Raw genomic sequence first — 27912 nt, forward strand, 5'->3', positions numbered from 1 at the left:
TGGCACTCGGCTTGTGTTGCTCCAAAATGCCCGAAAAATGTATTTGAAAAACTCAATGGCGCGTTTCAGGAGCTATTTTCTTTCTACCGAACTATATCCAGCAACTGTATCACTGCACAGAAGAAATATTCAGGACAAAATTTCAAATTTTTCCATGACTTTAAAAGACTCATTATTTTTTTCTTACCCATAATTGTAATTTCCAGCAGGGGGATCCACTGAACGGACAACTCCTTGAGATCAGGTGGAGAGATCCACCAATCAGTCCTCTCAGGAGAAAATCCAGGAAGTGTGAGGGTATTTAAGAGTGGGAATGGCCTGTTTGAGTTTCTTTGTGTGAGACCATGCTGCCATCCAAGTAAGTGTGTTGGTTGATCCAATTCACCCTTATTTCCCTTAGCTTGAGTCTTGTATGTAAGTTGTAGTATATTGGCAATTGTGATGCATGTGCTAGGAAAGGTAGCATCAGCACAGTCACTACCTGGAGTCTGCATAAATAGAGCCTGGGTCTGTTGAAGGTGGTATTGCTGTTTGGGCTGTGATAGCCATGTGATAGCCAGCCTAGCTAGTTCAGTTAGCTCAGTTTAGCCTCCTGGGGGATAGCCATGTGTTAGCTTAGCTTAGCTTAGCTTTGTATCTTTGTTAGCCTGTGGTATCTGTCTGTAGGCTGTGATAGCCATGTGATAACTAGCCTAGCTAGCATGGCTAGCTTAGCTTAGCCTTAGCCTTGTATCTGTGATAGCCATGTTATAGTGTAGCTTAGCCTTGTAACTGTGATAGCTTTATAGTACTTTAGCTTGCATCTGTGAGAGCTTTGTAGTAGTTTTGCTTAGCGTTGTATCTGTGATAGCCAGGTGGTACTGCCACTACCTGGAGCTCGCATAAACGCAGCCTGGGTCTGTTGAAGGTGGCAGGGCTGTTTGGGCTGTATAGGAGCAGTGAGGGTTAGCACTAGAGGAGTGGCTTTGGGATGCCAAAGTTCACTGCCTAGCCTCCTGGAGGTGTTGTGGGACCAAATAGGTGAAACACTGATGAAAGGAGGTTCCCACCTGATGACCCCAAAGATGTGTTAGTCTTCACTGCTCTCTGGCATTCATATTTAAGTCATAATTGCTGATCAGTGACCCTACGATCCTCATTGAGTGCTTATCCTTTTCTGGTGCACAAATGTCTTGTGTTTTAGTTGAATTCAGCTATGCAGAGAAAGAACATGAAATGAAGAAACGTACATGAACAAATGTCACAAATCAAAGCATATTAGAGCGATGTCATGTCGACAACTTCAAAAAATAAATTTGCCAATATGCTACATCGCTTGTAATGTTATCCATGGAGACTATTGCAGCAACTTATTACATACAACATAATTCTATGACTTTTGGAAAACTTTTCCATAACTTTCGCCTCTGTGGATTATTTGGAGTAACCAGGTCACAATCTCTGGTAGGAGATATTGCTGTCAAATGTATTTTTTTTGTGCTTTGAGCACTACAGACCGAATGCCATCAACTTCCATTATATCAGATAGAAGGCTGATATCTCCAACACTCTGCAACTTGATCCAAAAAGTGTAGATTTAAAAAAATGGCACTAAGAAGTATTTATTTTTGATTTGGGGGTGAACTGTCCCTTTTAAAACTCATTAGTTTTCTTATTAATATTTCACCAGGACTGTTTATTTGAAGTGACACAAGCAGAGGGAGAGCAGGCATTAGCTGTTGTTAAAATAAAGGACTTGTAACACTCTGGGGACAATCAGTCTCACTAAATGACTTACAGAAATTCCCCACAACCCAGAGTGCAATGGCCTGCAATGATCCAAAAACAACATTACAGCTGTTTCTGCTCACTGTCACTGCCGGGATTCAGAGCTCGTCTTTTCTCAGCTGGAATGTAAATGTGTTACATAATAACTTAAATGTGTAAAATGATCCTGCCTTTATCAACTTTTTGCTACAGATGACTGGTTCATATTTAATAGATTTTGTGTTGTAATACTAAGTGGTTTAACATTAACAAGATACATATTTATTTAAAATGTATTATTTGGAAATTTCTGATATCAATGTTTTTATTGCTTTTATCAAATTGAAGTTCTATTAGTAGTTTATTTACTCCATAAACACTTGAAATGAATAAAATGTAATTATTAGAAACACACTTGCTGTATAAAAGTCTTTTGTTTGTTGTGATAATATTGACATTAATAATTGAACTGATTAGCTGTCAGAAACGTATCAGTTATTGGTTGTCTTGTCTTATCTGTGTTTTGATTGACAGTTTTGGGATGTCTGCGCTAATGGTTAACAAGCGTCTGGAAGTTTACAGCCATATTATCACCTCTGTGAGATGGTACTGTATGTACTATATAGCTCTGTGCTTTGAGGTAAATGCTACTGTTAGCTGGCTAAAATGCTGACAAAGACAATGTAGAAGCTAAGAAGGGATAATGTTTTTTTTTTTTGTTGTTGTTTGTTTAGCATATTAGCATGTTAACGTTTGCCATATTAGAATTTAGCATAAAGCATGGCTGAGGCTAATAATGATAAGGATAAGAATAAGAATAATAAATATCTACTAAGGTAAATATCTTGATGCAAGTGTCTCTGACTTTGCAAATGTTCTTAATATGATTACAATTTTAAGCTAGATTTGCATATTTTGTTTGCTGACTTCATATCTCGTGATGAATCAAATTTATTGGCCAAATTTAAAATTTGTCAGTATGATGTACTGTTTATGTTTATTGACAGCTAGCAGAGAGTGACAGAAAATGTTTGGAGAAAAGGGGGACATACAACAAACGTCCCCAGCCAGATTTAAATAAGGTACATCAAAATTACATGATATGCGCCTCAGCTCAGTAGCCTATAAGGGCACCCTGTAAAAAATATCAAAGTATTTTCAGCTGCATTACCTGGTGTGGCTACAGTTATCTTCAAGGAGACGATGAATGCAGAAATGAGCGAGTCACATTAGAATTTTCCTTTAAGGCCCAATTAAACACAATCTCACTTCCACAAAGTTATAATGAACTCCAGAGTTATGCAACTAAGACAATTTACTCACCCTTCAGGCATTAAAAAAATATGTATATCAATGTAAATGTGGTTTTAATGTGACCCACCGCATTGCACGGTATTATGACAATTACAAACTATGACGAACAGGCACAGAATGCATCTATAATGACGTCAGATAACTGTTGACGCGATTCTACTTCATCAGGGGACTTTGTGGCAAAAAAATGTGCTAACAGTAGAAGTCAGAGTCATCACTGGATTATTTTACTGCTTCTGCTTTGAGTGAAAGACTTTTTCTGCAAAGTGTAAAATGATGCTTTAAATTGCCGTTATTCACACAAAGGCGGTCATATCATAGGAGCTATGAAGTCACAACTTAGCCAGATTAACTCGTTTGTCATACAACAAAGACAGCGGTGCTTCACACAGACTGAAATTTGCATGTTCTCATAACTCACAGCCAGTGCCTCAAAGGAAAACGGAGCAGAATCCACTTAAGAAATCATTACTAATTCATAAGTCTCTCTACTGAAATGTATCTCATTACTGCTTCCTTTGTCTCAGTGCAAAAGTGCTGCTCTGAAACAAGGCAAACAGGAAAACATGAGGCAGATTATTGCTGATCGTACTATACTAACAACAAAGGATAAATGTTTAAAGAGCTGAAGTTTACAGTGAAAAAAAATATTAAAGGTTTTTGGGTTGAACAAATATATGAGCTGGTATGAGCTCAAGAAATACTGTAGTTGAAAAGTACGTCAATTAAAGAACAGAGACTCATTTTTGCTTGGACTTTTGGGTTTTATTGTGTATTGTTGTAAAAATGTGTAATAATTTTACAAAACGTTTTTGACATATTTAAACAGAAAATACAAAATCACATGTTAATGGTGTGAAAATACACTTACATTTTTTAAGAAAATTGTGTTCATTGTGAATTATTTTTTTTATATGAAATTCAACAGCATTTCTTAATCTTTAAATAAAGATAACAGCATGCTCAGGGTTGTTTAACATACAGTAAAATCTATAAGGTCACAGTAAAAGTGCCCAATTTGGGCCTTTAACTCACATGTCAGTCAGGATTTCACTTTAAAAGGGTCACATGGCTCATTTACAATGCAATTCTTACACAGAAGTTCAGTCAGAAAAATAAAACATTCATGACACAGCGGTTTATTTTGTTTTGCTGAACTGCCGCAGATTAGATTTATGGCTCGCTGTTGCAAAAATACACTTTGGTCAGGAGTGTGTAATACTACAGCACATGAAAGCAGCTCTTGGTAACCTCATGGTGCTTCTACTGTGTGTTAATCTACATCATTTAAATTATATGATAAAAGAGTGTGTGCGTGTGCGAGACGACTGGCTGGTTTCAAATGTACATATATGGAACAGTTCAGTCAGCGCACAGGAGGAGTCTGGTTTATTATCACAACTTGGGTCTTATTTTCATATGTTTTATTTTATTTTATTTTGGTCACAACTACCAAGTTAATTGCTGAGATCTGGGAACAGCACAACATTGTTAAGTTCTTTAGGTTACTCAAATTTACTTTTCTAATTATCTAATAATTGGGGTGAATGTTAGCCAAATATTGGTTATGGTCCCTAGTAAACTCCATTTTTGTGATGACCCTATGCACTTGCCATAGTTGCACATGCACACAGTTTTCTTGTGCAAAGTGAGATTATCATCTACTTCTTTGGTGCACTTAAAGGTTGAAATGCTGCACATTAACAAAAAGTCAAAACATGACAAAGAATAAGCAAAATTTGTTCTAACTTTGGACAGAAATGTCTACTCTCAGTTCGCCTCCAAATAAAGAGGTTAAGATAATCCCATAATCAGAACACGTGTGTTTCTTGCTAAATTTGACCTCTTTTGAGCAGAGTTACACGTTTCCAGTTCTCCGCAATGATTATAGTGAGTTCAGTGTTGTCTAACCAAAACAGAAAAAAGACCCAATATGCTAGCATCAAGTGCTGAAGTTGTAGAACTGAAACATCTCCTTACTGCCAAATGTGTAAATGAACTACGGTAGCTAAACATTTACGGTTCTTTCTGGAGTCAGGAGAACCAACTTCGTATGGAGATATAAACAGCTTATTCTAAGGTAATGAAAACACAATGATTCTTCTTACTTAATTTTAGGTGATTACAATGAAAACATAGTTTACCATTTCTTTCAATAGTTGCCCTTTAACCCCAAACACTGGGCCTTAAAGTCTAGGAATGTCTTGATTGATTATGTTGCTTATTAGAAAAGATTGTGAGCCCCTCACATTTTGTTGTTGGCACATTCATTGTGCTTAAGGCTGAGGGTTCAGTCAGTCTTTTGGGCAGATTTTGTTGGGAACGTGATGCTTCCTCATGGTCTCTATGGTCAGTATCCAGCTGACACCCCCATCTTCCTGTTGTCCGATACAGCCACGATGCATCCATTTTCCTTTTCAACAGCATTGACTACATTGAAGAAGTATATCCAGTCCTTAGATTTGTGTCCAAGAGCTGTGAGGCCATTTATAACAGCCTGAGGGCACACAGAGCACACACAAATTAATACCACTTGTCCTTCCCACTTCAGATTTCAAATGTGATTACAGGTAAATTGAAGCGGACGTAGTCAGATTACGCCCTGGTAATCTCTGTCAGAACTCATTAACATAAATAGAAATGTTATTCATTAGATAGACGATCACAGTCTAGTGAATTTGAAAGTCATTAATGGACAGTGAAGACGAGAACACGAGTTTCTCACCTTGTCAAAACCACGCTCAAATTTCACAGTGTTATTGGAGTCAACTAACAGTATAGGCGCAGCAATGGCTTCTGTCAGATTCATCCCAAGCCACAGGCGATTTATTATAGACTGCAAGAATAAAAGGGAATCATGTAAGAAAACAAATAAGGAAGCGACAAACGACAAAGAATATGCAAACAGAGTTCAATGAAGTTACCAAAGCTACTGCTGTTATGATTTGGCTTCCTCCTGATCCGCCGATCACAAGGAGTCCTCCAGACTTTGTCTCTAGTATCACCGGGGTCATAGAGGATGGAGGCTGTTCACCTGTGACCACAGTTACACCCCATATCAGACGGAAAAGAGACTTTAAGTAATGACTTTAATTCAGTTGTCTGAGGTTGAAAGTGCATGTTTGTGTCTGTGCTTCACCTGCCGTCACGTTGTCTGCTCTGCCACAGAAATCAGACAGCTCGTTGTTGAGGATGATGCCTGTTCGTGGAGAGTAAATGCCTCCTCCGAAACTGTAAAATAAAACAGCAGACTGATAAATATTATATCACAGTATATTTGATATAATTCCAAGTAAATACATAAGTATTCTGCTTGAAGAGGCATCCTGCTCACAAATGGTTTATGGTGCTGGTGGCAGAGACAGCCAGTCCGTCTTCATCCAGGACGGACACATGTGTAGTCCCAATGTGGTCATTGGAGGGCTTAAGATTGTTGTAGTAGGATTTGTCATAGGTGCCATCTGAAGAAATCATGTCCCTGATGCGGTCAGTGAAGGAGGGATCGATCAAAATCTTGGCACGCTGAAAAAAGGGCATGATGAGAAAAATGGATATAAGCAGTGGAGGAAGAAGTATCCAGTTCCTTTAATTAAGTAGAAGTACTAATGCCACACTGTAAAAATAGTAAAAGTAAGAAAAGGTAAGTAAGTATAATCAGGAAAAAGTACTCACAGTATAAAAAGTTTAAGTATCCAACAAAGAGAAATAATAATAATAAAAATCACACAGAAAATGTATTTTAAATTATAAAAAACAAACACTTTTATCTGCAAGAAAATAGCCCCCCCCCCCCCCCCCCAAAAAAAAAACAAAGTCCATCAATAAAAAACAGAGAAAACATAACCTTACCCCCCGAATTTATTAGGAAATAATCAAAACAAAACACCCCAAAATCTCAGAAAAAAAAAGTTTATCAAAATAGTTGCCAGCCAATTGATTAACTGTTCATTTCAGCTGTACTTGTATGAATTATTTGGTTATTTAGTTTATAACAAAACATCATATTTAATAACTCTTGTATGCAGTGATGCAGTGACGTAAAAACTACAATATTTCCCTCTGAGACATTGTGGAGCAAAAGTACAAAGTGGCATGGAAAGAAACTAGTCAAGTAAGAAAAAACTACCTCAAATTTAAACGTAAGTGCAGTACTTGAGTAGATGTACTTGGGTACATTCCACCACTGGATATAACAGACCCTTTTACAGCTGACAGCATCAAAAATATGCTTGTCCATGTTGGCAATGGAGGTGGTGGTTTGCCCCAGCCATCCAGACCAGCTAGTAAGTTTTAAGCAGTGAATTTAGACCGTTACCAGTGTCACAGCACACTGTCCTGGTGGGACGGGCTCACCTACAGTTAGAGAGGTGTGAGTCTGAAAGGGGTCGGGCAGAAGTAATTAAGTAATGATTCAGAGCAGATGTGGAGCTGTGGTTCAGAAGAGATGTTTTCTGAGTGTTGTGAGGAAGAAAGACTGTGGAGTTTACTCCTTTCACCATAAAGTTTTGTTAGTTTAGTTTTTTGTTTTCCATTATTGTCCAGGTGTTTTCTATGTTGTCCACAAATAAACTCTCAGTGGCGTGCTGAACTGAGACTATGTTGGATCATGGAGAGCAAGCTGACCGAGAGACGGAGGACGGCTCAGCGCCGGGCAACAGGTAGACCCACATCCCTCATCTTTAGCCTGGCAGCTGGATACTCACTCTCTGGTAATTTGTGTACAGGCAGCTAAATCCTGGGAGCCCTAGAAGAGTGTTGATAGCAACCAGGGTTGTCTTTGACATGACATAAGTGTCTTGTTGTGTGTTTGGTTGGCAGAACTGATATTTCAACAGCCTGACTCTGACAGGATCACCACCATCACAGAACAACATGATAGGAGATATTTCACTCCCAAAGGTATAATCTTTGCTGCCATCTTGATTGTAAGGAAGCTGAAAGGACAACTTGATTTAAATCAATTCAGCTTATCCAGGAGCCAGATTTAGAAAACAGCCTCGTGCACAGGGCTGTAGCACATATTTTTCTTAGCTTCTGAAACATGTCTGCTTGTCATGGATTGCAGTTACACTTCATTATTCATTTACTGACTTGGTTTGTTTGTGTGTTATGTTCTAACTCTGCTGTCATTTCATACCCTGCCACTCCCACTGCCTGCTCCCATCAGTGTGTTCACACCACTTGCTAATCATCACTCACCTGTCCCTCATGCCCTCATCAGCTCCAAAATATATCTACCACTCCACTTCCACTAGCTCTCACCACCTGGCAGAAATCTGCACTTTGTTGCTTTGCAGGTTCGTTACTGAGAAAAGCTTATCTAATTTTTTAATATTAATATGTTTAGTACAACTTTAACAGCTATTATTCAGTGAGATACTCTCTTGGCCTTTTGAACTTGTTTTCCTTTTAGAATATTTTATATACTTATATTATAAACAATAATGAAAAAAACATCTTAGATTCTAACCTTTATGTCATCAAATTTAGGATCACAAACACTTCCCCTTTGTCCATTAGCGAATTTAAGTGCCTCTATGTAACGATGGTACGTCTGAATTTTCTGGTCACCATCCAGGGAGTGTGGAGTCAGGGAGAACCCTGCGGGGAAAAAAAACAACAACAGCCAACTTTAACCTATTATGCTCTACTGTGAATTCACAACTTAGAGTGAAGGCCAAATATGCTGGAATTTAGTTCAGCTGCTGCAGTAGGTCACTTTAAGGGTTATGTTATATTAAACCTTTCATCAGACTGAGAATGAAAGCAAGCAGGGGGCCCCCGGAAGGTGGTGGAGGGATGTGCATCTTTGTATTTCCCAAATTGACTGTCCACGCTTCGCCCACCTGCACCTTGAAGGCCTTCAGATCTTCCATTTTTAAAGTGCCACCTAAGAGAAACACGAGGGATATATCAACAACTTGTGAATCTTTAATTCCCCTCACTTTTCTACTTTTTCTTTTTTACACTGCATACAAGTTTCTAATCAGACATATACTTTAAGCTTGCACAATATGCTGAAATTGCACCAACCTGCAGCTTTTATGTCTTTGATTAAGTCATGTCCAATCTCGCCAGTGTAGAAGGCATCGGCCCCTTGCTTTGCAATTGTTTCCATAGTTTCAGCTAGTTTAGAAAACTTTAGGGTGGCTCCTGTGCCCAGGACAGTTTTGTTCTTGTAGCACAACACTTCACTGAAAAAGAGCATTCATGTAAGAAAACATGTTAGAACACAATACGCTGAGAGATGCTCATGCTGCACGTTATCACTTGTGGGAACTGTAACCTCTTTGGGTTACTTTGTTAACAAAGAGTGATAGTTTCATGCAAATTATAATATACGACATGCTTCTTTCATGTTCAATCAAATGTCCTGCAGAAATTTGTTTCTGTATATAAACTTTTGCAGAGGCAGACAAGAAGCAAACACAGGCCTCGAGGCTTTTCTCAACACACTTAACTCCCAGCTTTTAAAATAGTGCATTTGTGGAAGAGCAACATTTCACTCAAACATTTCTGAAAGGAGGTGCTTTAATCTCTGGGTCAGTAAACCCCTACCCCTGAACTGTTAATAGTGCGCACCCTTCGGCTATTAAAGTAAAACAATCATTTTCACTAATCCGAAAAAGTGTTCAAACGAGCATGTCAGCTGGGTGAAACTGTTACACAACATGAAAACCTGAAAGTTTAATACTCCGAGTCAATTGTTAACCCAGGGGTTATGTAAAATAAGCATGAAAACAGTTAAACCAGCCCTTTGCTCAAGGACCTCTGTAGTGACACACGAGAAAAGACTCCAGTGCTACTTTATCAGTGCCCTCAATTTATTATTGCTCAAAAGTAGATATTCTTGACGCAAAATTTTTGCCAACAGTGATCCTTTTTTGAGACCTTTAATACCTCTCAGTCACAAGCAGTTGGTGAGGTGCCATACCAGAGAGATGAGTTTTCCACGTGATCTTTCACCATTTTGTACTTCAAAAGCTTTCCCAGAAACACTGGCATAGGGATGCCCTCCCTGGCCAGTTTAATTGTTGGCTCGAACAGCTTGGCCCAAGGCAGCTTGCCATACTCTCGGTGAACTGCCTCATAGCCCCGCAACTCTCCAGGAACGCCGATCCACTGGCTGCCTGTAAAGTACAAGTGGGAAACAGTGAAGCTGCTTTAAACAAATGATGGAAACCAATGATCAAAACTATAGGTAAACTGAATGTACATGGAAAGGAAAAGGGAGCAATTCACCAGAGACTGTGTTTTTGGCTATTTCCGGGCATGGGAGGATTATGAGACAATGGTCCCCTGGGCACAGATATGTGAAGGGCCCACCACGTGTGGTTAGTGTCTCCCTGTGGTTGTTAAGTGTCTCTTTGAGGTAATTATTCAAACTCGGGAATCTGAAAAAGGCCCAGGCAATCCTGGATGAATCTAACCACCCCCTTTTTAGGGAGTCCTTGTTGCTCTCGTCTGGCCCAAATACGCCCTTCCTTCATGCAGGACTAATAGGCTGAAAAGCTCTTTTGTTCCAACTGCCATTAGCCTGCTGAATAGTTCAATGTGATATTTGTTTGTGATAATTGTTTATTTTTGTACTGTGTTTTTTAGTTATTGCTGTGGTCTGTGAGATTGTGTGTTGCTACTGCTAGTTGTGAAGCAAATTGCCCCTCAGGCATAATAAAGACATCCTTGATCCTTGATCCTTGATCTGGTTATTTTGTGTCGTTTTGTAGTCGTTTGGGCCTCTTTGGATATCTTTTTGTATTATTGAGGTAATTTTGTGTCTCCTTTTGGTCTTTTGTGTTGCTTTTTTGTCATTTTGTGGCTTCTTGCAGTTGTTTTGTATCTCTTTGAAGTAATTTGATGTATCTTTTAGGGATGTTATGTCTTCTTGGGGTTGTGTTCTGTTGTTTTATAGCCCTTTGGTTCTCTGAGGCAATTTTGTGTCTTAATGTGGCAATTTTGTGTCTCTTTAGGGTAATTTTGTGTCTCTTTTGGTCATTTTGCAACTTAGTTGTCATTTTGTGTCTCCTTGTGGTCGTTTTGCCCCTTGTTTGGTTATTTTATATCTCTTCGCTGTTCCTTTGCATCTCTTTGTGGTCTTTTTATGGCTTTTCCTGGTTGGTACGTGTCAGATGGGTGAGATTATGCCTGTTCAGTAATCCATCCATGCCTCAGATCAACAAATGTAATTACATTTGTAAAATGTTTTATACTATAAAGCACCTTCTAACCTTAGCACTTAGTCTCCACTGAGACTTTCTCAGATCTGCCTACCTGTGATCTGTCCAAAAAATTTGGGACAGTAATTTAACAGGTTACGATTGACATGTAGCGGGGCGGTCTCTCTGAAGTTGTAGACTTTAACTTTGCCTGGGAAGAGATCAACAATCAGATTAACCAGGCTAATCAATCATTACCATATGAAGTCGCACAAATGAATGAGAATACCCACCTGTTCTATCTCTTATGGTAAAGAAAGAGCCTCCTCCGATGCCCATACTCTGAGGATTGACCACAGATGTGCAGAGAAGAGCTGCAATGGCGCCATCTACTGCTGAGCCTCCCTGCTTGAGGATGTTCCTGGAAAACACATTCCCGGTCATGTTCATAAGGTTTATGGGAAATGTGTGAACACACAGTCAGTCACTAACTCTGACTCCTTGCTGCATATTTGCCCACCCACACACACACACACACACACACACACACACACACACACGCACACGCACACACACACACAGGCACATTTTTTATGTTTGCATGCATCACTGCAGACCTCGGGGTTCAGTGTTTCAGGGTGTCAGAGTACCAGAGTGCTGCCAAGAGGCAAGTTTAAACCATGTTTTGATGCGTGAGGTAAGCCTTGGGCAAAATGCCAGGAAGATGCTGGCCATGGTGGTGCTTTTTTATTTTTTAACTTGGCTATACTAAACTGTCATAAAAATGGCAACTCATTTGTTTAATAAGGCTCATCCAACTTAATTAAACAACACACCGGAGCTTGTAAGATTTAGTCTGAATCGTCTCCCAGAGCTCTGAATGGGTCCTTTCACCAAGAGGTTGGCATGGGGTCAGATGTGTTCACTCAGCGACAGGAGAAAGCAGTGTTGGGAATGTTTGGGCTCTGTCATGGTCAGGCCGACTCGGGCCTTGAAGTTTGAAAGGTTTGACAGAGGAAAATATCTCAGGAGATAGAATGATGGACTCAAATCTAATCGGAAGAGTGTAACCTGAGGAGTCTCATGAACAATTAGTTGATACTGGTTTATGTCTTTAAATCAACATAAACTGATTTTTTTAAAAAAAAATAATTTACTGTCTACAGAAAGACAGATTGAATATTTTGTGTATAATGGATTAGCAATGTTAATTTGGTGATCTAACCTGTATTTGCTGTGATTTACTGCATTTTTTCCCTCCATATCTGGAACAGGAGCTAGAGTAGAGCAATGGTTCCCAACTGGTGGGTGGCAGTCCAAAAGTGGGTCCACTCTGAGGAACTGCAAAGTGACTCATGAATGTGTCAAGTTTGTATAAAACCACACTGTATTTTGAAGTACGGTGAGTTTTGGCAAAGAGCTTTTATTTTGAAGTGCCATCTCTGTTTATTCTTGGAGTATGTTTTATTTCTTGGGTGGGTTCTAAGCCCACATGTTGTTTACATACATTTTTTGTGAAATGAAATTGAAGTGGATCTAATGTGTGGACCTTGAACTCCACTGTGAAACTGATAAATTGATTTTTACTGTAAAAAAAAAATCTAGAAAACCGTAATGTTGTGTTTACTTTATATGAAATTGTTAACATAAAATTTAATTTTATTTGCTTAATTTTATGAAGATGAAGTGAAGTGGCATTAACTTTATCTTTCTAAGTTTTAGCAACTTCAGTAAAAGTTCACTGTGCTATATATTTGAGTATTCTGCTGGTTGCAAACTAGTCAGTCATATTTGTGTCTTTTTAAATATGTTAAAAAAACAGAACTTGCAGATCTCCTGACTTCATCATTAGTCACTAGTCTTAATTAAATCTTGTATGTCATACCCAAACTGAGTCAGATTAACTTGATTTACTAAAGATGCTCATGGTTAGAAAGAACAGAATACTTTTACTTGTCATTTTTAAATTGCAACAACTTTACAAAATTACGGAAATACAACAAAATTTTACGTAAATGTAACATTTAGATAAACTAACATAACTTAATATTAAAAGAAATATTTACTAACTTTTTCCAAGGCAACCCGTTTCCTGATTTTTTTTTTCAAGTAAGATTAAGTTGCCAGATTTGACAGTGTAATGAATAAGGAGAAATCTGGACCCCATGTTACCAGTTGGGAACCACTGGCTTAGAATTGAAAGTGACTTTGGAAAAACTGTAGATCAGAGAGTCTTTCATACTTTACACTGCAACTGCTGCAAGGATAAATAAAATTATCTTATCTTATCTTATCTTATCTTATCTTATCTTATATATATATCTTATCAGACTGGTATCAGACTTTAGCTTCCAAAATTTTGAAGAATGTGTGATGGAGATGATACAGTTCAATAGGGAAAAAGTCTGTCCTTGAAAGTTTTTCTCATTAGATGAATGTGTTTCCAATGCATCATTCGTGGAGCTCATATGCATTGTCTCTGCTGTGAACTGGGAAATGAATATGTGCACAGAAAAAACCCCCAAAACAACTCTGCAACTGAACACAAAAGCAGGAAGTCTTTCATGCACATTCCAGTGTTGGAAAAAAAAACACATCACCTTTTTTTCTATACTTGGAGTTACTATGATGACAGATTAATGAAGTCCCCGTTGTGGCTCACCGCTGAACAAATAAATGCATCAAATAAATCTATTGCCTCCATATCAGATAGATTAACATCAGTGTGAGGGTTTGGAAACCTGTTTCTTTCTTACAGTCACATCCAGCAAGGGTAGTTTTGAAATAAATCAACAAGAAGTGAAGAGAATCAGGGCCTGTCTGCACACAGTTCTGCAGGCATTATCTCTATTCTTCAAACAGAGCCTATCAAATCTCTTAAACTGCTTATCCCATTGCTCAGTTCAGCTTTTTATCTCAGCCACAGAGCAGGGGGAGGTGCAGCCTGATAGCACACAGAGCTTTAAAGTAAAGTCATCTCTGTGAATAAAGAAGTATATGATAGGAGGACTGTAATTCTACCACAACTTTATTCGCCTCCAAATTCCCCCCAAAAAGAAAAAAAAAACATAATTCAAGCTCTAATGTGAAAGTTTTAGATAAAGTGTGTCGAGCTAAACAGGTCAAATTCAGCGCTGATTTCTTTAGACTGAGGAAAAAGTGTGCAGAAAGTGACTTACCTGCCGATCTCCGAGCACCGTTGCGAGTCTGCAGACACAGCCGCGTGCGTAAAGCTCCCGCTTGGACACTTGTGGACACCACTGTCCACGAGCCAGACGATGCACAAACAGACGACAGCAACCGCGCAAAGTAAACCAGCCAAGATGAAGCAGCACACCATCCACGGCTTTCTTTTATGAGCCATTTAAACTGCTGTGCAGAAAACTTTGTGTTGCAGGGAAACTGTTGCTGCTGCCGCTCGGCGCGCGCATATGAACACTGCCTAGCCCCGAAGGTGGGTTTACCCCTCCCTATATCAACTCTCTGTGTCTACTGTGTTGAAGTGAAAGTGGGGAGCAGAGGGACGGAGATAGAGCATCACTACCACAATGACCACAGCGAGCAAGTCTGTTTTTAATATCCCACTGCCACCCTCCAGAACTGGGGGAATATCCATGACTCCACGCTAATTCCCAGAAGTTTAATGATAATCTGAAATGTCGTAAATGATTTCAGTGTTTTATCAATTCCAGAAAACTTGGCAGAGTTTGCAACCTTTTGTCTTTCTTCTCCAGCAGCTCCATTTCCCCTAATCCCCTTCTCTACCATTTTATCACACTGAATCATAGGTGTAATATTTGGGGGGGTATGACACGTCCTCCCTCAATATTTCAAAGTAGCAGAGGACATTTATTTTAACAAATTTAAGACATTAACACCATAAATTGATACAGAAAGGACTGTGTAAAAAACTTAAAAAATAAGTAAATTAAGTATTTGATGCACAAAATCTTCCCCCAGTAACCAACAAATCCCTGTTTCATGTATGTTGAAAAGAAACCTATGCCCCTGCACTGAAGGAGATAGAAGATCTTTGTTCTCATCATATTCTGGCAAATGTTTGCTAGGCTCATCTGTGTGTGTGTGTGTGTGTGTGTGTGTGTGTGTGTGTGTGCATGTGCGTGTGTGTGTGTGTGTTTGTGTTCCTGTAATCTGTTATGTTTGGTGATAGCAGACACAGTTCTGAGGTCCAGTTTCAAGTTGTGTTATTTGTACCGTGCAGATATGTGTGGGGAAAAAGCTTCTCTTCGGTCTATTGGTGTGGGATTTGATTGTCTTGAGCTGTTTGCAAGAGGGCCGGTGTTAAAACAGGAAGTGTGTGGTGTCCTTGATAATGCTGCTAGCTGCTTTTCTCAGTCAGATGATAGATAGAGTCCAGGTCTGAGAACTCCATCCTAACAATGTGCTGGGCTGCCTTCACCACACGGTGCAGGTCTTTTAACTCAGAGGTTGCAGCTGAAATACAGCACAGTGGAGCAGTTAGTCAGGATGCTCTTGATGATGCTTCTGTAGAAATGTAACAGCACTTTCTGTGAGAGCTGGGCCTGTTTCACTGCTTTTCCATGTATGTGAGGGTGTGTTGGATTTTCTTCTTGGTTCTTCTGAAGTCAATTACCATCTCCTTTGGTGTGCCTTATGTCAATGTCAGGCTGTTGGTGAGAGTTTGCCGCCCTTGTTTTTGTTGTTTGTCCTGCTCCATTGGGACTAGTTGGCCTTTTGTCCCCTGTTTTTTTTGGCCAAGTGATCATATTGAATCAGCCCCAGAACCAGCCGAGCATGCCAGTAAATGAAATCACTGTGATTGGCAGTCCAGCTCAGTGCTTTAGAAATGAGGAACGCCAAGAAAGTGAGAGATGAAAACAAACTTGTTATATCATATAATTTTTTTACCCAATTTAACAGAAATGGGTCATAAATGTTTGTGTGATTTCTCACTACCACATGATAAATATCCTTTGTCCTTTCAACATCAGGTTGTGTTGTTAATGTGCTAACTGGCTAACTAGTGTCTTGAACCCTCTGTGTTTTGGTTTCCTTTTTTGAATGACGAATACAGACGACCACCCATGCTGGTGCAGAGAGTTGTTTCTTGTCACACAGGCACAGAATGAATGTGCTGATTGGCCATTGGCTGTAGTCCAAGTGCAACTTTTTGGCTAAGACATAGACAATGTGAGGTGAAACAACAGTTATTCTTTATTGCCACTAGTTCGTTGATCTTAGTTTGGGGGGTTAAGTTTTGGTTGGTCCGCCACTTTGGTCCAGACTGAAATATCTCAAAAATCATGGGATGGATAGCCATAACATGATGTAAAAGTTCACATTATTGTACAGCTGATACATACTTGTAACCTCTCACTCACCTGTGCTCAAATGACCCCCCAGACTACTCAGGGGATACCACACAGAATAAAATGTCTGTGTGGTTTTGATATTGCAGCACATATTGACAATCCCCAAAATCTCCAGATGGCCAGTCTACCCTTAAGCTGTGTACAGTAGCACAAGCCCATACTAGGAACACTGCTCCCTTGAGCAAAACACAGCTCCAAACACTTCATACAATCTATCTCCAACTTGACTCATTTTAACTTCAGGTGAAAGTTGATTCAGTAAAGTTAACAATAACACCACAAAGCTCCACCCAAACACATTGAATTTCAGCCCTGTAGGTGAATGCAGCAACACGCAACAAGACTGGGCATGCAACAGGGAGACTGCCAGATCTGCCAGCTAGGATGTACAAAAGCAGATCTGATAATCCATGAGCTAATTGCACATGATCACACATGGTTAGCCTTTTTAGAGGAATGGTAAATACCACTTTGCAATTGAATGATCTGGTATAGGTGCTGCTATATCTTGATTTGCCTTGATGTATCACTTTTTGTGCTGGAAGTCTCTTCACTTAGTTCCTAAATTATGTGGTTCCTAAATTCATTCTGGATGGATTGAACAGATGCAATAATGTTATCTCCAGCAGAGCACAAGCAGCAGGCAAGATGCAAACTTACAGGCCCTGACAGATCCTGACGGCCTCTACATGAAGCTCTGCTTGACTGTCCCTGGTAGTCCTCAGTGGCAGTTGCTGACCGAGGTGCTGAATGTGCTGTGGCACAGGTGGCATTGACTGTCGCTGTCCAGGGTGCTGACCCTCAGCTGGGGCACAATCCTTAGGAACCATAAGAGTCCAGTGCAGTGACAGTCAGCTGTTTTGCCATTGCTTCTCATGATACTGAATCAAATCTTAATTAAAAATGAATTGTTTTAACTAACCAATATTAACACCAACACTTAGCAGGATTTTAAGTAGTTTTTTTTCTAGAATAAATTGTTAAATTTTGATTTTTATCTTCATCCCTATCTAAAATGCAGATTACATAGCAGCATATGTATAGTAACTGGCCAGACACAACTATATGCAGCGTGTTTCAGACTGGGGCATTTCTAGGATCTGATGATTTTTTATGCACTTTGGCATCTTATTTACCCATTAAACAGTTTTTTACTCTCCAGATTAATTTTGAATTGGGATGTTAGATATATTAGTAGTTGTTAGTGATTAGTATTCAGTAGAAACAGAACACTTTGCAACTACTATCATTAAAGGATTTTTAGGTAGCATACTTGCAATTGAGTATTTTCAATTTATGCTACTTCATACTTACACTCCTCCACATCTCAGAGAGAAATATTGTACTTTTTACTGCTCTATATTCGTATTAGTCTCTTTGAAGACTCAGAATAATAATACAAATTCTAATCAATTTCTAAATGATGATTTTTATCGTAGAACTACCCAGCAGTACACAAAAAACTTAAATGAGCTCCGCTTTTTTTCAGGGCTTTAATGCATGAACAGAATATATTTCTAGGCCTATTTTAGATGTCCAGGGCCATTAATAAAACATTTGAGGCTGAAGCCTTGAACGCCAATGCTTAACAACACCACTGGTTTCAAATTTGTCTTTATGGTGCAATTGAATGATACATACATTTTGTAAGATAACATTTCAATGCTGAGGGAGAGCCTGCTGATACTGCTTTCTGTCCAGTGCTGCCTATGGCTGGTTAAAACGTCAACAAGGGGGGGGGGGTGTACATTTTCAGCAGGAAACTGCCACCTTTATCTAGTTTACCAGATGATTTTTATGTGCAAAATGCAAAATAAGTTGCTGTTCGAGTCCGGTGATATAGCAGCACCCCGCCAACATCCTCAGCTGGGAGGAAGTAAAACCCAAAAGGGGGGTGGATAAAAATGACCTAAAAACATTCAGTATTAAGCATTTGGAGCAGAAGTTGGACACCTAAGGTCTGTCCAGTGGTGGATGTTTTACAGGGTTTTTCTTTTTGTGTTGTTTTCTCATTATTTCTTACATTACTCCACTCCATGAGATTCTGTGCTAGGAAAGGTTTTGGCTCCCCCTGCTGAGATCTACTTGTTATACTGATCATCTAAAATTAACCCCAGCTGTGTATGTTTTTGTGACATTGCCAGATACTCACTGAAGAAGGGCATCTTAGTTGAAACATCCCTGTGGCAATATCAAAAGTTGAATTGGAGTTCTGTCCTAGTCTTTAGCCTTAGGGCTCCTGGCAAAATGTTTCAATTTGAGCCCAAACCATTTTTTTATTACATTTTATTTTATTTATTTTACTTATTTACTTTATTTGACAGAAAGCACTGAAAGAAAAATTGTTTCAATAGCTGACATAGTTTGCAGATGTGTATTTCCTTGGGAATGAGAGGGCAGAGCTTAAAGCTGGCAGTGAACAACATGACTGACACTGCTGCCAAATCCAGTCAGTGGCTGTGAGTTAGAAGAAAGCAAAGTCACCGGAGCAAAGATCGGTAAGTCCTAAACTTATTGTAATGCTAAGACAGTGGCGTAAGATGTGTTGCTTGCTGGAATGTTGTAGCTGAAGCGTCTGGCCTGATTTGTTTGGTGGATTCAGCAGCATGCTGCTAGTCATCTGCAGGTAGACAGTCTGACTGCTCTTTGATCAATATCTAGCTGCATGTTGTTGGTTAATGGTGTAAAACAGAAGTGTTAGCTTTGTTGACTGCAGAGGTGAGGGAGCTTTAGAGCATTGTTTTGTCATACAGTGACTCAGGCAGCATGCTCCTTGGTATGACATGATACTTGCAATGCTAGATCACAGGTTGTTTGGGCTCATGTGTGGCTCAGTGGGCATGCTACTCTGTCTGACATCGGAGTGTGTGATGTTTTGCTTGCTGAAACGGGATAGCTGAGGGTGATTATCTAGCTGTTGCTTGGTGGGTTTAGCAGCATTCTTGCTAGCTTGACATGGTGTGTCTACACCACTGCCGTCTTGCTGTTGTGGGCCCCAACTCAAGGGTGCCCACCTGGTGACCCTTTAGACCTGCCTGCACTCTAATGTTGATTTCACGTGACCCTCAGATGGTCCCATTCTCTGAGGCAGAAAGTCGTTCCTCTGACTTTGACATGTTCAGCTTTAATGTGGAAACAACAACGATGCTGCAGACGATGTTGTTAATGATATGGTAATGATGATATGCAGTATGTGAACTGAAAAAAGTTCTTACTATAAACTCGATATTTACTTCTGTCCGCCCTGATTTGAGTGACGTCGGCAAGTCATGTACCAAAATTTTCGGCATGTTCCTAAGTTTTCCTGACTTGAGGGAATGTTCATGTTAATTTTTCTCATCAGGAACTAATTTTTCAGATTTTTCCAATAACATGAATGCAGGGTTACAATCACACGCAACTTCATTTTGATACCATTTTCCTTGAGACAAATCAAGGGACAAAATTCAGTACTGGAGTTCCACAGAAATACTCAATGATGTTTTGACTCATTTTACCATGTATTAACTGACAGAGATAATAGTCTGCTGCTCAAGTGTATTGCATCTGTGCATCTGTGTAGAATTTGTACACACAAAGTTACACAGAGTAACTAATGACCTTTATGATCACACCTGCAAATAGAAAAGCTAGCCAGAAAACACATACATGTTATATGTTGTTAGATGTTAATTGTTGTTGCATTAGTTTAATGTCACAGCCACATGACCTATTCTTTTTATGAATGAATGCCTAAAGGTATTTATTGTAATCACCAGGAGGTGTATCATTTACTTTATTTTCAATTATGAAGCCAATTTATTTCAATAAAATACAATAATGTGTCATCCTTAATATCTTCACGGCTGAGCAGCACACAGAGATGGTGCAGGAGCATATTTTGCAACGATGCCACTGTAGGTCATTGCGTTCCTATAAATAGTGCATAGTTATTATTCTACCCTCCCAGCGTCAAATCACCCCCCACCCACCCATGCCATCCCCTATTCACTCACATCCACCATCCTGTGTGCACTGCACCTTTTTGGCTCTAAGTCTTCCAGTCACTCGCATTTTTCCTTCTTTTTGCAGTCTGTGACCTTTTAAATTTTTCAGGATACACGATCCAAAACACTCACTTGTCTTGTCTTTGTTAACGAGAAGTTTGGATTATATAATTGCTAACAATCATTACAATACACTCTGAAGCTGATGGACAGATGAGTGACCTTTTTTTATCTCTCTCTGAGGCATAACTAGTTCCAAAACAATTTTCATCAGGATGAGTCACACTGAAGAGTTGGAGTAGAGCAGCCGGGTAAATATAAGATAATTACGAGTACATTTAAGATAATTTGGAGTATAGATGATACTGATACTGATTTCATAGATAATGCATCATTTCAAAAACACTCTCTTTTCACTTTAGTGCAGTACATTTAGGCAGCTATGTTTTTTAGCAGCACATTTACAACAAACGCTAAAGAAAACAGACTAAAATTAATATAAGTAATATTATGAACTACATACGTTTCATGCAAAGTAGAAATGTTATTCCACAATTTGTTACTCTTTACAAATGAATATTTTCACAGTTCTTTGATGTGAATATATTAGGGGTCTTAACATAAATATAGCAGACTCTTTGAAATTACCTCAATAACAGCTGTATTTAGCATATTTGTTCTTCATGAGGAAAAGTTACCATAGTCTTTATTTCACTCGTTTACTCTCCACGTTCAAAGTGAAACACACTTGCTGTGTCTGGTAACAGCAACACTGACTGAACCTGCAACAGCCCTCCATTTACGGTGATGAAACCATTATTGGAGTGGGTGGAAATTAAGCAGTTTAAGCTCAAAGGAATTAATACCTCCCTCCTACAGCTGTGGCTGATTGGAAATAAGCACTTTAACACGTCATCAGGTCCTTATACCCACTCATTCAGAGAGTCTTTTCAAGAATATGGCTGCTTTGTTTTTGACGTTTTGTTAGTCCAACTTGCCCAGCGAGCTATCAAGTGTTTTATTTACTTCAAAATTTCAAACCAGTTTGGCAACAATTATTACATTTCAACCCTGCGACCAATGCTAAATCTTCCAAAATAAGTTTATAAATAAGTTATTTTCATCTTTAAATAGCCCAGTATAGCCAGAAGAAAATGTTGCCATTTTATACTTTTGAAAAACCATGGATGCATTATTTTTGTAGTTTTTTATAAATTTACTAATATTTCCAAAGTGATGTAGTTCTGATTACATGTATATGAGCCGAGTTTGCCATCGGGTGTTTTTTTGGCATATCAGTGCAGAGAGAGAAGCTTGCATCTTTAGCAACACTGAGCTAACATTGCAGCTCAGATGAGGAGGATGCCATTCATGCCTCTTGTCCATGAGTAGATGCACACCTCCTTCTGCGCAGTGATATGGTTTGCAGGTGTGGTTTAATAGAAAGAAAGAAGTTCCTATATGAAACTGCTCATAAAAAGGCCTGCAGAATATTTCAAGTAACTGAGTCATGGTCTGTGGAAAGAAATATTGCTGTTGAGTTTTTCAAAACACCACAAGCAGTGTGTCATCTAGTTCCATTATATTTGAGAAGGCAGAAATCTCTACAGCTGATACCTTCATCATTCAGCAACTCACACCTAAATAATCTAGACTGATAAATAGTACTACAGGGGAAAATTTGTATTTTGATTTTAGGTTGAACTGTTCCTTTAATCTTAGTGCTATTTTTTTTATTGGTGTTTTATTTTTGTCCCCATATTTCAGGCCACTTTATAAATTTTATGAGAATCAGGACAGAAATACTTAACTGGACAGAATCACTATGAAGTTTTATGTAAAGTGAGGTAAACCCATCATGAATTTGCATTGTTATAATTATTTCCATTATACATTAATAAAGTTTGGTGCTTTACTTCGGATAGTTTAAGCATCTGTCACATTATGGTCTAGGAGCGACATTGCATAGCTGTGAGACATTATTGATCACAGGAATTTAAACTTTGAAGAGGTTAGAGAGTTAAGATTAAGAGCAACTGACTGTCCTTATGAATAAATATTTGATTATTATGATAATGAGTTGTGCTTTGGTTCATTGGAGTGTGCAGTTAATTATCATATCAGTCTGTTGATGACAGCAGGGCTTTCATCTGAACTTTGTCAAGGTATCAGGTTCGCCCTGCTTCCATGTGATCCTGAATGTGTTATTGTAGTGTTGACATTACATCCTACAGAAAGTGCTCATTAGATGAGTGGGCAAAATGTTTTGATGTTTCAGATGAGGGGGCTCTTTCTTCACCTTGTAAGCCCCAAGCTGCTATGTGGTTAATTATTCACCCCGCTGATTAATCTTTCAGTGACACCAAACTGCGCCAGGGGACGGGGTTAATAGGGATGCAAGGTGTGATCAGAGACACAGTGAGAGTCAGCGAGAAGGATCTCTTAAGGATTAAAAGAAAAAACGGTCCTGTGTCACTGTAACGAGAACAGTCCAGGGCGTAAAAGTTGGCTTTGTTTCTACCTTAAATGTGCCTTATTGGCATTAAATATAAATTGCCACAAAAATGTACAATTCAGTTTTACTACTTTGGGGGTTTATTTGTCAAAGAACATATGACATATCCTCATTTAATCTATGTTAATATCGCTCCCACTTAAAAAGCCAAGTTAATATATTTGTTTGTGTCCTTTCTCTGAGAATATAACTCAGGTTTTTGAAAAGTTTCCAAAAATTACTGCAAGAAAAGTTTGACCCTATATGTTTCTCTGTGTCTTCATATTTCTTTTGCCTCCATGCTGGAAACAGATGTGGTTGGAGGCATTATGTTTTCAATGATATCTCAAGAATGTCTTGAGGGAATTTCTTCAAATTTGGCATAAATGTCCACTTGGATTTAATAATGAAGAGATTAGAATTTGGTGGTCAGAGGTCACTGTGTCCTCGTTTGTTTAAGTCTTTTGAGAGCAATATCTCAAGTGACAAAATGCCTTCAAATTTAGCAGAAACATCCACTTGGATTCAAGGATGAACTTGTTCGAATTTCGTGGTCAAATGTCAAGTTTATCACTGTGACCTCACAGTAATTTCAAAATCCTAATCCTAATCATGACAAAAACACAAATGTCCACTAGAACAAAATGATGAAGTGATGACATTCACTCGTTCAAAGGTCAAAGGTCACTGTGACATCATAATGTTGTGCAAAAACACTTTTCTGGATATTATTGGACTTCATAACGCTCACAGAAATGGAGTCATTTGTTCAGATATTGAATTGGTGACACTAATCTTGGGTGTCCACCTTGAAACTGTGCTGATTGTTCAGATCTGCTGTGCTGCCGGGTTGAAGATGTGTGTGAAGTTTCCATGTTTCAGAATATATAGCTTTTTTGTAGCATCTTTCATTGCCTAATTGAAGCATTATCAACTGTCATGGCTACATATGAGTCTGGACAGACATGTATGAAAACTTTACTGGTTCACGGATGTATGCAACCATTGGGTGGTGATTCTAGTTTTATTTAATCAAAGTCTTTGAAAATATAACAGAATATTCCTAACACTTGTGTTGTGTGAGTGCAAAGCAGCAGCTGTGTGCATCACAGCACTCGCCATGAAAGTTTGTTTGGCCATCTGACCCTGCTAAGAGTTGGAGCGGGTGATGTCGGGGTGGATTGGGGGATAAGTGCAAAAAAAGAATGTGACATGGCCCCCTAAAGAGTAAAAAAAACAACACGTAACTTGATTTTTGGTCAGATTTTTTGAGCAACGAGCAGTGCTGTCTTTTTTAGTTATTTCTTTTATTAATTTTTTTCTCTGTGTTTGGTCTTTTTAAAATAGGTGTTTATTTTGTTGATTACTGCACCGTTGTTTTTTTTACTCTTGCCATCTCTGTGGACATGAAATGGGCCATATTGCACCCTGAGGCTTGTGCGTCCCCTGCTGCATCCCAGTGTCTGCAAAAGGGGAGAGAGCAAGTGAGGGATGGAAGGACAAATAAAGAGAAAGTCATACAGATAGAAAAAGATAAAATGATAATAAACAAAATTCACGTCTTAATTCAAGACCAAAACATCAGAATTTATCACAGATGAGGAGATGTTGATAGTATGCAGAGTGTAACTGCACCTGATTGTGATGGTGCAGAGTAACAATGGTTGAGCATTGGTGACACTTGCTTGCACTGGATGAGATGCAGAGGATAAAAAGGTAGAAGAGGAGTTAAAGCAAGCATGCTGAAGAGGGGGGAGGACGGGAGCGATGGAGTGAAGATATTTGTCTCCCTGGAGCAGAGGAGACAGAGACACAGATGTCAGAGAACAAAAATTCCCCAGAGAGAGGAGGGCAAAAATCTGCTCATTTCTCAGCTTTGCACTATGAAACACAGTTCGTGAGAGCTGCAGTGTCTAATTGGCTCCGTGTATTAACATCATTACACACTTTTGCCCTGCATCCCCGGACATCTGCTGTGAGAATTATGACCGTAGGTGTGCAGATGGGGTGAAGCTGATGGATTGTCACGCTTTTATTTTCAGTGCATTTTTTTCCCCTTTTGAATATTGCTGTTTCTATTTTGAGTAACCAACAGTAAAATATTCCGCTATGTTCACACATTGGCACCAATATTATACCCATATTATGCAACAACATTGTGTGCACAAAATAAAAATATTTGTGACTCACAAAAGTTGAAAAGAAAATTGAATTTTAATTTGAGTTATGATCAAAAATGCAATATTATTATATTATATATTATATTCAGAGATATATAAAGTATTGTCAAAAATATTGAAAGCTTTTAAAAGAAAATAAACAGAGGTTTTATTTGCTAAGTTTATTATGTTTGTAATTTAATTTTACCGAAACAAGAAACATTTTTTCCATAGGTTTGGACCCCATAGGTTTGGAGTAAAAATGCAATTCAGTTCAATTTAATTAACTTAATTGTCATATGGACTCATATAAATACAATTTAATTGAAATGCTATTTGTCAGTTATTTTAATTTATGCATTTTAAACAGTGTAATAATAATAATAAATATATATCAAATGTACCCATCACAGTGAGATATTTGTGTATACGAAGATTAGACAACCGTGGTTGAAAAAAAGGGAATTTGTTTGAATATAAGAGAATAGATGATCTGATAAATTGTGAGTTTTTATTTTCTTTTTTTTATTTCTAACAAAACATTTCATGTACTGCAAAAAAAAATGCTAATGTCCAACATGGACACAGTATTTTTTCCCGACATTTAGCAGGGCGTGATAAAATAATCTTGTTTTATTTTACAATGTTCTTGTCTTATAGCCTATAGTTCTGTTTAGTATATCACATTGCAGTTGTTTGTTTATCCCCGTGCTGACTAATGAATAAGTGCCGCCTCTGTGTTAATTCTAAAAAGGTTATGTTACTATTTATAGCTCAAAACAGCTGAAGTTTGTAAAATGACTTCACTTTGTCATCATTTTTTTGTAATCCTTTTTAATGTTTTTCTTTATTATTGTGACCTTGATGTGAGTCTATGAGTCTTTAACATATAGTTACACTAAAATTAGGACACAGCTTGGCAGTAATTTTAATACATACTATTACCTGAAATTCAAATATGTTCAAAATGTTCCCAGCAATACATGATTAAAAAAATATCAAGAAAAAAGAAAAGAAAAAAAGCAACCATGCTGTGAGTGGTTTGTGCAAGTGTTTCAGTACCCCAGCAGAAGCTGTCGCTCAGCTGCTGTGGGTAAAAACACTGTGCTGTCTCTATTTCATGACTTTCAGGTGTATTAAAAGGTGTTAGTATGTCCTAAAAAGGTCCTAAAAAGTATAATATTTTCTAAAAGTAAGTCACTAAAAATGTCATAGTATAATATGCAGTCATTCTCATCTACAACTCGTCAGATACCACCTCTTGGTTAGTAATTTTGGCTTCAGACACCAATACCCAAAGCCCCTTTTTGAAAAAGGCAGCTGGACGCATCTGTTTATAATGCCTCCAAACAGTACTCGCAGAAGTATGATACGCCACTGGATGGTGTCAGTTTGAAACACTGCCAGTAAGAACTTCATATAAGGAGTTGGAAAGTCCCTGTAGGGCGAGCATGACGTGTCAAACAAACCTCGGACTTTCATCAGGGAGCCAGCTGTTTGCTTCCCATATGAAGGTTGAGCCAAACCCTGGGGCGTTTTTTTTTTTTTGTAAACCTAACCACATTCCACAGTCATGCACAAGGAAGTAAACGAGATGTGTTACTGGTGTTGTAAGTTCATTTTTAAAAAGATTGTGCACACCTAAGGAGCAGGACATTTCCTGTGAAAACAGAAATGTTTTTGGGGTTTTTTTTGAAAACACACAATGTCAACAGGATGCCTAATGCGTCGTATGTAGGCATGAATAGCACTGACCAAGCTGCAATATTGCACAAATTGGGATGATTGTATTGCAATATGTCATGCAAAAGTCAGCGTTTCTTCTTTCTGCGATAATAATAAAAGCGTCAAGCAGAACACAACGTACAGAAAAACTCCCGCATACCGTCTTACTTGCAAAAATCATTATTTAAATGTAATGTTAATTACCTTTATTTGCCTGATAAAGGTCCACTGGAATATTGAATTAAAATACTGGTTTAGACAACTGTTTTTCTCGAAATTGCGTTCACTCAGATCAGGAGTATTCAAATTTCTGATAACAGAAATGTTTGTTTCAAAATGCTCTAAAATGATAAGTTTAGCTATTTAGTCTCTGGAAACCTCTCTGGGAGGAAATCCCCCCCGGATCCCCCCTGGAGGTTGCAGAAATACGGCTCTGGGACACAAGCCTACTTTCTTAAAAAAAGACCTCTGTCCACTAGCATGAATCTCATCGCAGCCACTTGTTGACTTTTTGGTGAATCTGTCTGACATCATTTGTCCACTGGTACTTGTGAAATGTTAAAGGGTGTTTTTTCTTTAGTAACAGAAACTCTCATAGGGGGCTTCGGCCGTGGCAAAAGAAAATGGGACGTTAAAGAAGACTCTCATTTTGCGATCAGCAGTGACGTGAGTCTTAATGAACTTTGCGCGTGGATTGCGTGTGACAGACACGCGGCAGCGCAACACAGTGCTGTCATCCAAAGTTAGCGGAGCCCCCCGTGAAGCGTCAGACGGAGCGCCGGGCTGGCAGATCAGGCTGCACTTCACTCCCACTGCAAATGCTCGATCAGGTGGCTGCTGCTCCAAGTTAACCCCTGCGGAGTGAGCAGTGATGGTCGAGCGCTTGGATGTGGATTATTAGAGAGACCAACTGGCTGATGCTGAACACCTGCACGTGGCGGAGGACTGCCTTCTTTTCCTTTACTCGACCTCCAGCCT

The 27912-nt window shown here is 38.8% G+C and overlaps 1 protein-coding gene across 1 annotated transcript; it reads right to left on the reverse strand.

The window, feature by feature from the left end:
- Positions 1 to 5102: 5102 nt before the first annotated feature.
- ggt5b (gamma-glutamyltransferase 5b) lies at positions 5103 to 14750 on the reverse strand. The gene is made up of 12 exons (XM_042509587.1): positions 14396 to 14750; positions 11510 to 11637; positions 11332 to 11427; positions 9995 to 10190; positions 9094 to 9254; positions 8804 to 8950; positions 8531 to 8661; positions 6395 to 6582; positions 6200 to 6291; positions 5985 to 6094; positions 5786 to 5896; positions 5103 to 5557 (listed from the first exon to the last, which is right to left on the reverse strand). The coding sequence occupies exons 1-12, from the start codon at positions 14578 to 14580 to the stop codon at positions 5411 to 5413; spliced, it is 1692 nt and encodes a 563-aa protein (XP_042365521.1). The 5' UTR covers positions 14581 to 14750; the 3' UTR covers positions 5103 to 5410.
- Between the last annotated feature and the right edge of the window lie 13162 nt (positions 14751 to 27912).

This window comes from Plectropomus leopardus, chromosome 20 (genome assembly GCF_008729295.1).
Source record: "Plectropomus leopardus isolate mb chromosome 20, YSFRI_Pleo_2.0, whole genome shotgun sequence".
NCBI lineage: Eukaryota > Metazoa > Chordata > Actinopteri > Perciformes > Serranidae > Plectropomus > Plectropomus leopardus.